This window comes from Pseudonaja textilis, chromosome 1, assembly GCF_049901715.1.
Source record: "Pseudonaja textilis isolate UNSWEBS1 chromosome 1, rPseTex1.2, whole genome shotgun sequence".
In the NCBI taxonomy this organism is placed as follows: Eukaryota; Metazoa; Chordata; class Lepidosauria; order Squamata; family Elapidae; genus Pseudonaja; species Pseudonaja textilis.
Genome location: NC_141990.1, coordinates 115,826,712 through 115,843,632, shown reverse-complemented (window position 1 = coordinate 115,843,632; position 16,921 = coordinate 115,826,712). Strand labels below are relative to the sequence as shown.

At 35.7% G+C, this 16,921-nt stretch overlaps 1 protein-coding gene across 1 annotated transcript in view; it reads left to right on the top strand.

The window, feature by feature from the left end:
* Nucleotides 1-16,647, top strand: part of CD109 (CD109 molecule) — a 70,044-nt gene extending 53,397 nt beyond the window's left edge. The window contains exons 27-33 of the mRNA XM_026695141.2: nucleotides 1,322-1,512; nucleotides 2,628-2,783; nucleotides 2,884-2,949; nucleotides 10,725-10,870; nucleotides 12,400-12,556; nucleotides 14,566-14,668; nucleotides 15,347-16,647. Coding sequence (XP_026550926.2) covers nucleotides 1,322-1,512; nucleotides 2,628-2,783; nucleotides 2,884-2,949; nucleotides 10,725-10,870; nucleotides 12,400-12,556; nucleotides 14,566-14,668; nucleotides 15,347-15,519 — 992 coding nt within the window. The 3' untranslated portion in view covers nucleotides 15,520-16,647. The remainder of the gene's footprint in view (nucleotides 1-1,321; nucleotides 1,513-2,627; nucleotides 2,784-2,883; nucleotides 2,950-10,724; nucleotides 10,871-12,399; nucleotides 12,557-14,565; nucleotides 14,669-15,346) is intronic.
* Nucleotides 16,648-16,921: the final 274 nt, after the last annotated feature.

The following is a 16,921-nucleotide window of genomic DNA, read 5'->3' as shown; positions in this document are numbered from 1 at the left end:
TGTATGATTTTATATACTATACTTAGATCGGACCGAAGGCGGCGTAGTTCTAGGTTTTCTAGGTCTCGAATTTCAAGTCTGGTGGCATAAGGTGTTCTGCAACGAGTAGAGGAATGGAGAACTCTTCTTGTGAAATATTTCTGGATTTTTTCAACTGTGTTAATATCAGATACATAATGTGGGTTCCAGACTGATGAGCTATATTCGAGTATTGGTCTAGCAAATGTTTTGTATGCTCTAGTTAGTAGTGTGATATTACCAGAGAAAAAGTTATGTAGGATTAGGTTAATATCTCTTAATGCCTTTTTGGCTATGTAGTTATGGTGGGCTCTAGCACTTAGATCATTAGAGATGAGTATTCCAAGATCCTTGACAGAGTTTGGTTCCTCAACAAGGTCTTGACTATTCAGCTTGTATTTTATTTTCTGATATTTTTTTTCCCAATATGTAAGACAGCATTTGTTTGTTGAGATTTGAAGTTGCCATTTGTTTGACCATTCTGATACATAGTCGAGGTCTTTTTGAAGGGTAGCAGTATTGCCTGTGGTGTTGAATAGTTTTACATCATCAGCGAAGAGAACACAGTTGCTCTTAATATGATCACAGAGGTCATTTATGTAGAGTATGAAGAGCGTTGGTCCTAGAACACTGCCTTGAGGGACACCACTGTTGACAGATACAGAGTTTGATAGGACGCTCCCAATTTTGACCATTTGTTGTCTGTTTGAATTCCTCTGTCCTGGTTGCTTGTTGTTGTTGTTTTTTAATTCAGTAGATGGTTTGTGAAATTCTGGCCATTTCTTTCTTTCTTTTTTCACTGGGTTAAATTGACAAAGTTTTACCAAGTTTCTCCTTCTAGCCCAAATGAAACTATTAATTGCAACTTCAAAAATAACTGGTGCTTGCTTTCCTGCCATGGTTGAGAATAGAAAAGCAGAAAAATTCACCAGTTGGGAGTTATACACTGAACTGAACATCTAGTCATCACTATGGCCAAAGTAGAGGAGAGGGTTGTAATTCAGAAATTGATTTCTTCAGCCAGTTTCACTTCTAGCCGATGGAAGACAAGCAGTCAAAAGCTGCAGTACAGAAAAACCTGTAGTAGAACAATTTCTAGTTTATTAATTTGATAAATGTAAAATTGATTTGGGGGCACAGATGGGAATAGTTATTTTTAAATATGAGAAATTATAGGATTAAGAAGTACTTGATTTCAGTCTGCTAAAAAAATAAGGCTTCAGAAGAATAAACTCTCCAACCTTACAAAGTTGTATCCTTTTCTTTTGAGGTGAAAGTTTCTTTCTTTATTTTTCCTTCCTAGGAGAACTAAGGTTCTGGACATCACCATCTTCTGGACTCTCCAGTTCCTGGCAGCCACGTTCTGCAGATATTGAAGTTGCAGGTTATGCTCTCTTGTCTCATTTTATTCAACAAAGACTGTTAGAGGCGATTCCAATTATGAAATGGCTAAGCAAGCAAAGAAATCACCTGGGAGGTTATTCTTCTACACAGGTTAGAAATTATCTAAAAACAACAACTAGTTATCAGGAATTTATGGAATTAATCCTTAAAATATTATGTGGCCCCAGGGATGTATTATTTTCATTTAAAATTTTGAACCAGGAATCTGTCAAACACTACGTGAAGTTTGATTGATGAGCTTTTCACTTAGGGCCTTCTGCATTGCCAGAAATGTATATAGAACTATGTTTCAAAAAACAATTAGAAAAGATTTCGATTCTCTAAGGAAGCCAGCCAGAATCTTCTACTCTGTGTGCATTCCAAAGATTCAGTTAATTTTCTACATGGGCCAGCGGCATGGTTGTAATCGATTCATCAATCCTATTTTAAAATGTCAGAAAGTTGAATTTGGGCTTGGGAAGACTAAATTTGGGCTTGGGCTGAGTTCATATTTTTGTACCAAGGCAATGCTATGGGTTATTGTGCAATGTTATACACATTGCTAAGATAAGCTTTTTGTAAATGTGTTTTATTAGAGAAACAGGTTCTCTAGGGGCCTGGTTCTCATATGATGGTAAAGGCCCACTGATTGAACTATTCCTCATGTTAAGCCAAACAAAATCAAATTATGATAAATTAAGTTTGTCCTACCTTTGTAAGAATTACCGTACTGAGTAAATTTGTGCCTTGCAAGATAAAACTACAGTTGCTGTCATGAATGATTACTGCTGACTTTGCCCTTTCTAATAATAAAACACAATATTTAAATGAGTATTTGGACTGAATATGTGACGAAGACTTTTTTTAAAAAAAATCTCAATCTAACCTATTGCTCCAGGATTTCCAGATGAATAGAATAGAATAGAATAGAATAGAATAGAATAGAATAGAATAGAATAGAATAACAGAGTTGGAAGGGACCTTGGAGGTCTTCTAGTCCAACCCCCCCTGCCTATACCTCTTCAGACAAATGGTTATCCAACATCTTTTTTTAAAACTTCCAGTTTTTAAAGAAGTTTTAAAGAAGATGATTTCTTCTGTAAGTTGTACTAGCCAGATCTGTACTTACTAGCCTCTGAAATCAGCCAAGCTTCATTAAGTGCTGCTTGCTAACCTGGTTCATCCATATTCATATTAAAAAGGACTGTTCTTTCTTCTCTGGGTAGGACACTATTGTGGCTCTGCAGGCCTTGAGTACCTTTGCGACACTTACAGCTGATTCTGTGACAGAAATGGATGTGACAGTGAACGGATCCATGGAAGAAAATCCAATGGTTTTCCACATTGATCAGGAAAACCGTTTTGTTCTCAAGACCAAAGAGGTACTGAAGTTTTTTTTTTTTTAAAAAAAGTTTGATTTCAGGAAATTCATCTAATTTGGAATGCTTCTCTGACCTTACTAAAATCTGCCATTTCTTTTAGTTTCCAGCTGCACAGCCTGTTAGAATTACAATTTCTGCAAATGGCCGTGGTTTTGCTATTTTTCAGGTAGGCATATATAGTCATTTTTGTCCCTTTTATTTCTCTTAAGGATTTGGGATTGAATTAGATTCCCTGTTTGGTTGGATAATATTTGAATTACTAAGGGTGGAGTCAATATTATATTAAGTACAAACTAGATTCAGAATCAAATCACATCTGTCCTTACGACTTTAGATTGTTTTCTCCATATGTTATTTTGTTCGATCTTTTTTAAACTGTTCTGATTACTGTTCTGATTCTGATTAATCTATTAATATAGATGCAATTCTATACTAATAGAATTCTATGAATCAATTCTAGTAATTATGTAATATTCCCAATGTATCATATTGGAAAATTATGGTTTTGATTCTAATTACTGTGCGCGAATGTCTCATTGAAAGAGATTTTGCTTTCACTTTTCCTGTTAAGCTCCTGGTGTTTTTCCACAAGGTAATTGTAATAGCATTAGGATGCTGTTAAATGTCACTTTAAGATTATTATTTAATATCCAGTATGGACCTTCTAAATCAGCACCAAGACAGTTTTATTCTGAACTACAGTACAGCTTGCAGCATAACAGTGAATTCTGATGACAGATATGTGATTAACTTCATTTTGGATCTACAGTGTCTTTCAGGAAATCCTGAACATCACTACTCTCAGTATTGAAGTCTTGTCCTTTATAAAAATGCAGCCCAGTCCATAATTCAATATAATAATCACAGGCTCCTTATAAGCAGTGTGGAATGTGGTAGTTATAATTATCAAGCAATTCCTTATTTGCAGCAGTGTCTTCCTCCCTTTCTTCAGCCTTTGTGCCCATTCTACTATCTTTAAAAATAGTCACTTGTTTTTCCAGAGAAGGCCTCCTGCTTCCCTTCTCTCTTCCTTGCCACAAAAATTGTGGCTTAGATTTTTCACTGTTCATTATATATCTTCCTTTTTTAACCCTGGCAAAATGCATACAAGTTATCCTATTGTCGGCCAGTAGCATGTTGCTCTTTTGTCCAATTCTCACACGCTACCCGACATAGCAAATCAAATGCTGTCTGGTAGCCCAGGGGAAGAAGAGAAGGAGAATGAAAACAACTTACAAAAGCATCTTGGCATGTGAGACCTGTCTCCATATTTGGACTTCTGTCAAAGGAAATGGTGTTCTCTGTGGATCAAAGGGATGCTAGGGACACAGAATTTAGTTAGCACAGAAACCCCAGGCCTGTTTTACATCTTTTTATCTTTAATCCTTGTAAAACGATTGGATTACATGAGCCAAATTCCATGTTGATTAGAGTCCAGTACAAATAAACAGTAGAATACGTGACATTAGCAATGCAAGACTACAAACAGAATTTGAAGAATAGGTAATGTATAAAATTTCAGAGAGGGCTGGGCTTGTTATAAAATGTCATTATTTGGGTATATTCATTTTCAGAAATCATATTTTTTATCAAAAAGCATACATTTGACTTCAGTGGACTTCAGGTCCATTAATGAAGGCCAACATTTGAAAATATCACAGCAGGCAGTAAATTGCTCATCCATCATATCTGACAGTAGTGGACTCAGCTGGAATTGTTTTTAACAGCAATCAAATTGCTAGAAGTTGTCCACACATGTAAAAATATTACTAGCTTTTTTAAAAACAACAATCAAAATTGATGTGCAATCAAGTTATCAACAACTTAAAACACTTTTAAGAAAAATATAAATAAATATTAGATTCCAAATGCGCAGATCCAAACATATATAGATTTGAAAACTAACAACAATCCTGTGTTTGTAATTAACATATGGAACAAGAGGGTCTTTTACTTAATCAGCTGGCTGTCAGGGTTCCAGCCATTGTCCGGTTTAAAAACAGTAACTCCGAAACAAACATATCTCAAATACTTTATTAATAACCATTACTGGTAACGTTTGTGAAATTTCAGAACTGAAATCATTCCCAGACCTTTCCACAAAATTCAACCTACCCCCTCCCACTTTTCTATACCTCATTAATCATGTGAACCAATTACTCTGCAGCTGCAATTTCTTAGTGTGACTGACTAAATAACCTTGAACTTTCAAACTAAACTTTCCCCCCCCTTTTTAAACTATTCAGCTAAATCACCCCACCACCACCACCATTCTTCAACTCTGTGGCAGCTATGAATTCCAGAGCTGATATTGGCATATGATATTACCATATATTTATTTTTAGGTAGCTTTGAAAAGACAGCTTGTAGGATTTGATGACAATCTCAGAAATGCCAATGTGTGGTTAAAGATGGGAAAATTCTACTTGATTCCAATATGAAATCACATAGAAGTGTCATTCTCAAGTTGAGAGCCAGAAACCACCAAATATGTTGATAATACTTAGCTTTCCTTTCCTTTTTTACATTACGGTCTGAAGTTTCTAGGGCCTCTGAATGTCTCCAGATGACCCTGGACTTAGATGTGAAGGAATAAAATAAGACATGGCAATTAATAACGCTGGGAGTTGGACGTCAGGATTTGGGAAATACAGGTAGTCTTTGACTTATGACCACAGTTGAGCCCAAAAATTTCTGTTACTGAGACAGTTATTAAGTGAATTTGCCCCATTTTATGACCTTTTTTGCTACAGATGTTAAGTGAATCACTGCAGTTGTTAAATTAGTAACATGGTTGTTAAGTGAATTTGGCTTCTCCATGGACTTTCCTTGTCAGAAAGTCTCAAAAGGTGATCTTATGATCTTGGGACACTGCAACCATCATAAATAAGAGTCAGTTGCCAAACATCTGAATTTTGATCAAATAACCAGGGCGATGCTGCAGTGGTTGTAAGTCACAAGTCACTTTTTTCGTTGCCTTTGTAACCTTGAATGGTCGCTAAATGAACTGTTGTAAGTCAAGGACTGCCTGCAATACTTGTTTCGAAGGAGAGTCCCTTAAGGATCAATTTTATATTCTAGTACAGAGCTGTCAAATTCCTGGCCCGTGGGCCGGATGCATCATGCACTGGCCATGCCCACGCCTGGTTTAGAGAAGGGGGAAGTCTCAACGCATCATGTGACAACATGTGTTTGACACCGGTAGTCTAGTCAGTCTTCTGGATTCAGCATTTAACACTTTAAGAATGATTGCAGTTTGTTATCAGGATTGAATTACTCTAAGAAAAGTAGACAGATAAATTAATAATAATATGACTTATGACTGATTTATAATCAAACCAAGCAACCTACCCTTTTCTAGTAAAGTACTCTAACATTAGAATTGATACTAATATGCCAAGTGTATATTAATAGATTAATATACAATAAAAAACTTTAAGCAAATGATATGTGAAATTCCCATTTTAAAAAATCTGTACTAAATACAGAATGCAATAATGGCTGCTAATAATGGCAATTAACATTGCATGACTTATCATCTGCTATGAATTACATGTGAGCAGCCTTTAAAGAATGATCACATTTGGAATTTCTGAGTAGATGAATTTAAATCATGATATATTTTACTATCATTACATCATGTGCAAAGAGGAATCTGTCCCTTCATTTGGAATTAGCAATGACAACGCCACCAGTTGTAATTCGTCAAAAGCAACCCTTCAGCCATGTCTAGCTATTCATTAAAAGCTCAATAGACTTCCTGATTTATGCCTTACAGGGTTGGGCAGAAAACAGGGGAAAGAGAAGCTTTTTAAATGTCTGGGAAGAATGAATCATGTCATCTTAGAACTCTATTTCACTTTTTGAATATCTTCTGGTTAGTGTATTATATTACATAGCAAACTCTAATGACCATCCACTTCCAAGGGAGATGCCAGTTCTTGGTACATTTTTTCTTAAAATTAATTTTTCAAAGAATCTTATATATTTTTCCTGCATTTTTTTTCATTATTTTGCATCTGTTTCAGTGGTGGTATTCATTTTTTTTTAACTATCAGTTCTGTGGGCATGGCTTGGTGGGTGTGAAGTGGCTTGGTGGGTGTGGCAGGGGAAGGATACTGTAAAATCTCCATTTCCACCCCACTCCAGGGGAAGGATACTGTAAAATCCCTATTCCCTCCCTACCCCACTAACCTGCTTTCCAGCTCTGTTCTCCTGTTCAGGGCAACAAAAAAAGATCCACCGATCAGCAGGGACTCTGGAGGCAGCAAATAGATGGGGGCAGTCCCAACCAGAGGTGTTATTCACTGGTTCTCCGAACTGCTCAAAATTTCCGCTACAGGTTCTCCAGAACCTGTCAGAACTGGCTGAATACCACCTCTGATCTGTTTGATCCGTAAATAATTGCATTCAATTAATTCAATTGGCATTCAAAAATTCAAATGGATGCTTAAATGATCTGAATCTTTATCAATAAGAGAATGTTGGTAGCTCAGGGTTGAAATGAGGAGTCTTTAGTATTCTCTGAGCTTGGTTATTTTCTTGCAGATATTTCACTACCCAAACTAGGTAACATCTAGTACTCCTCATCTTTATCTTCGATGAAACAGAATTATGCTTTCTATGTGTCTACTATTGATACATACATACATACTATTGAACCTATACACTGCTCTCCAAGATGTAAGAAAAACAACATTCTATTCAATTTATATAAAAAAACCAAGATGGCCCTGTGTCTGGTTTGAGACTTTCTGACTACATCCACATAATTTTTTTTGTCAGCAAGGAGATTTCCAATTGTCTTCTTCAGAGATATTTTTCAGCTTTCAGTCTAGTGAGCAGCTCTGATTTTTCAATTCTATATATGCCAATAAAGGGAAAAAATGTGGCCCAATGAGACCCTAGCATGCTTAATGTATGTGTGTGTGTGTGTGTGTGTGTGTGTGTTTCATTCCTGAAGCAAGTGAATACATTCACATTAGTTTTTATTTTGACATTAGGGTTTTAATCACTTTTATCAAGTCTAAACAAGATATAGCTGAAGCCTCTTAACAGGTCAGGATTGTGTGAATCTTCCCACCCATTCTCACACCTGCTGAAGTTCATTTGTCTTAAAATGCAAACTCATTAGAATTCTATTTTCTTTTTCAAAGCTTAATTTGGCAGCCAAAGAAAATGCTGCCAAAAATTTCTTCCTGAAAATAACCCTTCATCCAGACATCTGTTTAAGATTCAACCATAAGGATAAACATGAGAGAGCAAAGATTCCTGGACTGACAGGCAGTTTTCCAAAGTTTTGGTATTTTTTTTAGCTGGAATATTGTGAAGGTTGCTGCTAAAAGGATTTCAATAATGCTTTCACAAGGGAGCTCCTTGTTTTCATTCATTGTTGAAGCAAAGTACTTCCAGAAGTGTAAAGTCTTGCAGTTTCATAAATGTGACGGATACTATCTTCCTGCTGTTTATCTTGGAAAAGCATTGGAGATTCTTTCCAATCAAGAACTGGCAAAACTAAGGCCAAGTTAACACATTATGGTAAGCCAAGGTTAATTCTAACCTTGGTTTAAGCCACAGTGACTACATTTACATATATGGTTTGGCCATAACCATAGTTTACCAACTAAAATAACTAGATTTACATACCACACCAAACCAAAATCAACATATATTGTGGCTTAATACGTAAAACATTACGTGTGTTTAAATATTCTACTTCAGGCATCTTTCATGAAAACTAAACTTTCTATTCATTTAGATAAAATTCTCTGCGTGCAATAAACAAGAATTGTAGGTAGATTAGAAAGATGAATTTTAAAATGGCATGCATTCTTTTGAAAATGAACGTGGACATGACATGCTAAGGAGAATACTCACTTTCCGATTTACTTAAAGTTTGCTCAAGCTTCCAAGTTTGCAATGTGACCATGAAATAATTTTGCTACAGAAATAAATATATAAATTTATAACATGCAAAATATATGTACACAGGCATAAATTTAGCATTTGTGGTCAAATTGCATGCTTGAGTGACACACTAAATCAGGGGTGCCAAACTTGATTTCATTGAGGGCTGCATCAGGGTTGTGTTTGACCTTGAAGGCCAGGGTGGGTGTGGCCAGCTTGACATCACTCGTGTCAGGGGCACCTGTGGTGGCCCAAGCGCTCTGCCAGCAAAAACAGGCTCCCAAGCTCAGTTTTTGGCTATGACGGCCTTCTGCAGCCCTCTGGCAGCAAACACGGAGATTGTGGGGACGCACATAACTACCTGGGCTCTGTTTTTGCTGGCAGAGGCACTTCGGGCCGGTCATTCACTCTTTCAAGGGCAGCCGCGCAGGCCAGCTCTAAGCACCCCGTGGGCCGAATGTGGCCCGCGGACCTTGAGTTTGACACCCCTGCACTAAATGAACAGTAGAAGACAAACTGTGCATAGTACAAAGCAAAACTTCCTGCAAATGTGAATGCATAATTACTACTTATTATGCAGAATTTTTTTATAAATTAATGTGATTGTCTCTTGCAACTACAGTTTTCTTGACAAGATTTTTTTGGAACGGTTTGCCTTTAATCAATAAATCAAACTGTTCTCATGTAGCTGTCAACATATTCAGAATAAGAAAATAGTGAATATGGCAGGTGCAGAACTTTATAACAAGTAAAATAGTACTTTGGCAGAAATAATTATTTCAAGATAATTCTTATAACCGGCTAAGAATCTTTCTGTTTGTGGTTTTGGATCCCCTCCCCCACTTGCTGATAGCTGTTTGCCTCTCCCCAAGAGTGCTTAATCACAACATAAAACCAATACAAAAACTGATACAACATGTACCATGTACCACGCTGTTATTGTTTAATTCAGTGTTTATATAAATGAGAGATTATGCGATTTAGAAAAATGTAGTTGGCTTATCTTTCTGGTTTTTGAGCAGAAATCATTTGGTTTTTTTAAATAGTATTACAAAATGACATAATCGCTTTGGTTGAGGCATTGACCCAGATGTGGGAGACTCACAATCTTATTCACAATCAATGATAGAAGCAGTGGTTGTATAAGCTAGAGAAATCAGTAATTCCATAACGGCAGTGAATCTTTAAGGAAAGATGTATGGTTTGACACAGGAATAGGCAAATGTGTCAGAATTGTGTCAGAGGTTCCAGACATTGTGAATGATATTTTGCAGTTTCCAGAAATTAATATTGACAGCTATGAAGATAAGCCAGGATTGTCAGTCATTATGAGTGTACCAACTAGTGGAATATATGATAGTATGTGGCATGCATATCTACCACCACTCCCGTCTAAATGGTCATATCAAAATACCCTTTCAAAATGTGTTGGTAACAATCTTTCTGCCTATGACAGCATATATTGCTTTGCCCTGTTTGCAGCAGGCCAGGATGGGTAAGAAAGCTAAATGGATGTTGCAACCAGCTGAAACCATGCTTGATCATTCCTTTGTAGGCTTTTCTTTCTACGTGGATTTATCTTTGTTTAAGGCCAAGAAGGAATGAAAAATTGAACATAAAATTCCTTCCAGTAAAACAGTTATTTAAGAGGCTATCCTAATATGTTGATCCAGGTGTTCCTGAATTGCCAGTAAATTCTTACCATTTTGTTTTTCTTGGCAAACACTAAAACAATAGCATTTTGATTTATTTCCAACTTGATTTGTCCAAGTTCACAGCAGGTCCAATAAGAAGAAAGGCATGTTTGATTTGTTATTTTGCGGTGCTTTTGATAGATTTCTTTTGAGAATTTGAAACTGAAAGTATTATTTCAGAAAAGGATGCAAAATATCCCACATTTATATTTGCACTGTATGTTACAATATTGCATATATGAATTTATTCTGATAAACTATGAAATAGCTATTATTCTTTTCTATGAATCGCTGCTATCTTAACTGAATAACATCATTTTTTATTTTTGCTTCTCTATAGCTCAATGTTATATACAATGTGAAAAATTCACATACTAGCAAAAGGCGTAGTCGATCTGCACAAAATCAAGAAGCCTTTGATTTAGATGTCTATGTAAAGGATGATCAAAAAGACATAAATAGCTTAACTTTAAATGTGTGTACCAGGTAAGTAAATAGATTAAGCTATCCGTTCTCTTTTATTTACAATTTTAAAAAATGACTTTTGAGCTGAATCTTTTTTAACAAATACCGTATATCTTGATAAGATTTCAGAGAAATCAAAAGTTTGGGCATACCACTCCATCATATTTTGCCAGGTTTTCTAAATGAATTATTGAATGAATGAATCAAACAAAAACTCCTACCACAGTTAAAGCTTAGTTAAATCTAAAGAGACAGCTCAGTTCACAAGTTGTTCCCTTAGGCTTTAGGGTACATACAGCCTAGTTTGTGTTTTGTCTTGAACTGGCATCTTTTTACTATTTTTAAAGATTTGTTTTTAATTCCTTTGCCAGCTGCACAGAATTATATGGTTAAGATAGGCAGCCATATAAACTTGCAGCATAAAGGATAAATAAATATGTTTGTCCCCCAGTAAAATCTTGGCATTCCCCGAGCACAGTGTAGGCCAGTCATTTTGTTGGCTTTCCTTTTTCATATTGGTTTGATATAAAATGATTATAACTACTTAAGTATTACCCAGGGATAACTATTTTTCTTCTACAATTATAACAAGGGCATGATTAAAATCATGTTTGGTTATTTGTTTTCAATAAAGCTGGTGATTCACCCACAGGTGGTTTTATTTTTTTTAAACAACTTCAAACAACAGTACTTCCTATCACATATCACCTACTTTTGAAGTCACTGTCTCATGACATACTGTTGGCTGCCCATTTGAGTTGCCTTAAACGGGTCTAAAATTAAGGGAAGATAAAGGTATCAGGAGCTATTAATTTCCAGCCTGGCTTCTGATAAACAGTGGGGAAAGACCATATGATTCACATAACAATGGCAGTGATTCACTTAAAAAATGTGGCAAAAAGATGGAAAAATCAGTCACTTAAGCAAGTTGCTTAGCAACGGAAAAGCTAGTCTCAATTATGTTTCTAAATCAAGGACTACCTGATAACAAGAAATATTGTTTTACTCAGTTTACTTTACTTTTGAGCAGTTCCCAAGCATTCAGAGCACAAACCTGAGAGATGCTTTGTTGAAAAATTGTAGCAGAAATGCCCTATTCATAATAAATGTTGGTATTCTGACATGCCATTAAATAACTTTTTTCCATACTGCTTAATGCTTTCACTTTGCTTATCCTTTCAGTAGTTCCTGTCATAATGTTACAACTGTAAATCAATATTTGTTCTTGATTTAGATATTTGGCTCCTTTAAAATGGGTGGGGGAGAGGTATTTATTTATTTATTAAATTTATTGGCTAACCATCTTACTTCAGGATAACTCTGGAAGGCTTACAATATTATATATGGAAACACTATAAATAAAATTGTTATTTATTATTTATTTATTATTTGTGCTCTTTTATAATTTTATTTTCTTCCAGTACAAATTGAGGTCTTTTTAAAGGTCTATACTTTAATTCTGTGTTAAGAATTAAAAGCACTGCATAGTTATGCGTGCATATGTGCATGCACCGTTATTTCTATGTAAATCATACCTTTTTCTTTGTTAGATATCTGGGTACTGGCTCGTCTTTAAAAACCGGCATGGCTCTCATGGAGATCGGATTACTGAGTGGCTTCTCTCTGTCACCTCGTTTTGTGTCATTAGTTGACCCAGTTAAAAAGGTGGAAAAAGAGGAAGGCAAAATCCATTTATATCTGGACTCTGTAAGTCAAAATAAAGACATACTAGTCAGAATGATGATAAAGCTTTGATTCAAAAACTAAAATTATGAAATGTTTTTTTAATTGATCATTTAAAATAAACATTATGTTTGGTCAACATTATAGACAAAATTTAGAGGTAATTTAATTGGAATCCTCCAGTTCATTCAGGAGAGGCCATATTTTATGAAGTATGTTCACATAAGTTTGACCAAGCCTTGTAAGAATATGTAGAGACAGATGCTTAAGGGTCAAAAGGACAAATTAAACTTACCAAGTTATAGGCTCATGTAAACTTTTTGTCTTCATAATTAAGGAAAAGAGAAAAGAGAAATAGGAATGAAGACGTGCTATGTTGTTCTCCCTGGCTTTTCTGTTTGACAGGTTTGATAGTGCAAGCCTCAGGATAAAAAATAAAGTATAAAATAGGTGTATAAAGGTGGATTCACATGGTACAGGTATTCTTCGCTTACTGACCAGTTGTTCAGTGACCATTTGAAGCTACGGCGGTGCTAAAAAGCAAGACAACTAGTCCACAAAGTTGCATGTTTTGTATTTCTGGAAACAAAGAGTTAAAAAAAAAAACATATAGATATAAACTGGCAGTCACATAATCATGATTTGGGTGCTTGGCAACAGTGCTCATTTATGCAGTCTCATGGTCACCTGATTGCCATTTGCAACGTTCACAGCTTGTTTCTAACAAGCAAAGTCAATGGGGAAGCCTGCTGAAAGTTGCAAGTCATGCTCACATGATGTTGTTCTTAAAGACATTGCTGCTTAGCAAGAGAATTGTTGGTCACAGCTGCAGCCAATAACTATAATGTAACTGGTTTACATTAGCATTCAGCTCATTCAGCAACCACAATTGGGACTGGCAACTCAGTCACTAAGTGCAAAATCAATGTGACTATAATGGTGGTTATGATTTTACTTCAGGTTTTCTTTCCTTTAAAGGACATGAACCTTAACCAGAGGTCCCCAAACGTGGCAACTTTAAGACTTGTGGACTTAAACTCCCAGAATTCTCCAGCCAGCATCTGGGAGTTGAAGTCCACAAGTCTTAAGGTTGCCAAGTTTGGGGACCCCTGACCTAAACTGACAGATGAGCCCAATAGGTGGGGAAGGTTTCCTGTACTTGACTCGCAAGGAAGCCTGGTAAAAGGGCAAATCTTATAGCCCTTTTTTCCCAATCCCCCACCTTTTGGAGTGCTCATCCCCGTGCTAAAATTATTAGCAAGAGGAAAGTTGGTGTTTGTCTTGAGAGGAAGGGATTACAAGACAATTAGTGGGTACACAATGGAGAATGCAGTTTGAAAAGAATGCACTGGTGTTGGTTGTTTGCTTAGCAGTTCAGGGCTGGGCGCTCTAGAGCATATAAGGAAAAAAAAGGCAAAAGTGTGAAACTGATCAAGGTCTTGTCTGTTACAGGCAGCAGCTGCAGGTTGGTTAATGAGGGTCACAGAGCTGAGTTTGTTAATTTGCAGTTACCACATTTTGGGGGATTACTATGCTGCAGGGTAAAAACGGTTCATGAAGTGATACCTTGTTCAAGCAATCATTCCAGTCTGGGGACTATGGAGAAGAAAAGGGGTCAGGTACAGGACAATATATACTAATGGACTATATTGGTGAACATGTAACAGAGACGCTGTGAAGGTCATAAGTATGGAGATTGGTCACATAGTTTCTTTTTCATCACCATTATAACTTTATAAATTTTGGTAAGCATGATTCTGTGTAACAGATATCAACTGTTGCATTTATGTGTGTGAATCAGTTTCTGCTTGTGATTCTACACTTGTGTAATATGTCTACTCTTCTTGGCAAACTATAAGTAAGATTGGCTATTTGTAAATACATATATAGCTGTATCTACTGTTCTGGGTAATGTAATTAAAGATGGATAGGAAGTTTCTTTTAAAAACATATTAAACATCTAGTTTTTCATATGCATTCATTATGGAAGCATATAGACCTCTCTGAAAGTTATTATTTATTTATTTTTGTAGTTAAACGAAACACAGTTTTGTGTGGATATTCCAGCTGTGAGAGACTTCAAAGTGGTAAATACCCAGGATGCTTCAGTGACTGTGATGGATTATTATGAACCCAGTATGTATCAATCACTTTTATGCAATCAGTGCTCAAGTATGCAGTTTAGGTGGGAAGGGGAAGAATGAACTGTTGTATGTTAAGGAAGGACCAGATTCAATTAGTTACAGTAAAGATTGTACATGAGAAATACGCATGATAGGAAACCACAGGAACTTAATTAATGTTAATTCTCTGAAGAAGGGTGAGGTGGTGAACTGGTGAGGAGAGGGCAGTGTTTGATGGAACATAAAGTCCATTAAATTTATGTTCTCTGAAAGATTGATATTTTAGGATATAATTCTCCTTCAATCAAGAATGATTTTGTTACTTAAAACATTCCTCATTTCAACAAATTTAGCAATAGTTCAGATTCATGGATATATGTATATAGTAAAAAAAAAAGGATATATAGTAAAAAATTCATCTGCTCCAGATGGAAGATTGAAATCAGGGCATCGTACCTAACAGCAATAGCAACTTAGACTTATCTGTCTCCCCATAGTGCTTCATAGCCCTCTCTGGGCAGTTTACAATGTCAATTGCTCCCAACAATCTGGCAAAGTACAGTGGTGAAGTTATAGGACAGTTTTGCTCCTGATATTGTTTTACAGCAGCATATAAATACTATCAAATAATACTTTGTTTGAAATGTTGGGCCTTAACACCTTTTGTTTGCTTTTCAATTGTTCATAATAGGGAGAAGAACAGTGAAAAGTTACAACTCCTTGGTGATGCAGAGTTTGTCGTCTTGTTCTTTCTGTGAAGATGATGAATGTAATTTTTGTAAAACAGATGGCTCTTTATCTGTTTCTCTCTCTTTGGAATTGTTAGTACTGCTAGTGCTGTCAACTTTCTATGTTGTGGTCTGATTTAAATAACTGGGTGACTGGTGCTTATTGCACTGATGAAAGTACCATTGATTGTATTTTCCTGCATAAGGAGAGTCTGGACCCTGTGAAAATCGACTTTAATAGGTCTAAACTCTGTGCAAGAATTTGCATGTCAAATTGAGTAAGGGCAAATTGCTCGGAATGGAAAACTCTTCACATTTGTACCATTTTTATTTTCATTGGCATCTTCTATACTGGTGTTTCTCTCATACTTGCCAATTTTAAGACGTGCGGGCTTCAAATCCCAGAATTCCCCAGACAGCAAATCCACACAATATAAAATTGCCAAGAATTGAAAAATACTTTTCTTTATCTATTAAATGCTTAGGGACAATGCAAAATCTTATATACTGCATATGTTTGCCTAGTAAAAAGTCTGAAGGGCTTTTCTAATAAGTGTATACAAGATTGCAATCTAAACTATTTTCTTCAGTGAAATAGGGGAGGGTCCAGACTCTGACCTTTATTCTGAATTAGATAATGTTAAATTAAAATTAAATGGCTTTGTCTGAAACTTTAATCATTTTTTAAAAAATTTAAAGCATGTCTGAATGAGACCAAACTGGTATTCAGGAAAGAACTGAAAAGGAGTATATATTTTGTATAAGTTTCTTATTTTTATAGCAAATTTGAGAGTTTTTTTAAAGGAATATTTTTTAGTTTTAGTGGTTATGCAATATATTATTTAAGTCTTACATCCCTAATTTATGGGATTTAGTTTATGGTACATTTCAGGCTAACACTTAATTTATCGGCACAGGATTGAGCCTCTCCTTCAAAGCAGTTTAATAAGTACTTTGGGCCAGATTAACATTCATTGCAAGAATTACTGATTTCCTCAGTTATGTTCTAAAAATCTAAATTACTCTTATATGCATTGATTGTACAATGTGCACATAAGGAGACATACTGAATTACAGTTAAAAAACATTTCAAGCTGCTGGCCATAATTGATACTTTAATAGTCACGTGAAAAATGCTTAAACTGTGCTAAAAACAAAATATGCCGCATTATGTGTTGGAGTGCATGATTTTTGTATGTGTGTTAAAGGTAAATATAAGAAAGCAACAGACATATTATGATAAAAGCTTCTTTTTAATTAGAAATTTTGTGTTTTCTTTTACAGTATGACATTTATTACTTGCTCTTATTACTAGAGAGTAAGATAAAATAGTTCAGTGGCTTGCTTCAAACTGAAACCACCTTGTCCTGCCAATTCTATGGGCAAAAAAACCCAAAAGTTCTTGTTAAACTAGAAGATTAATCCAATAGGAACTCTACCTTTGAAGAATTTTAATGTGATACAAACTTTATGATAAGTTACTCAGACATAGAACACTTTGCAGAAAAAGAAAGACTAGCCGTATACAGTAAATCATT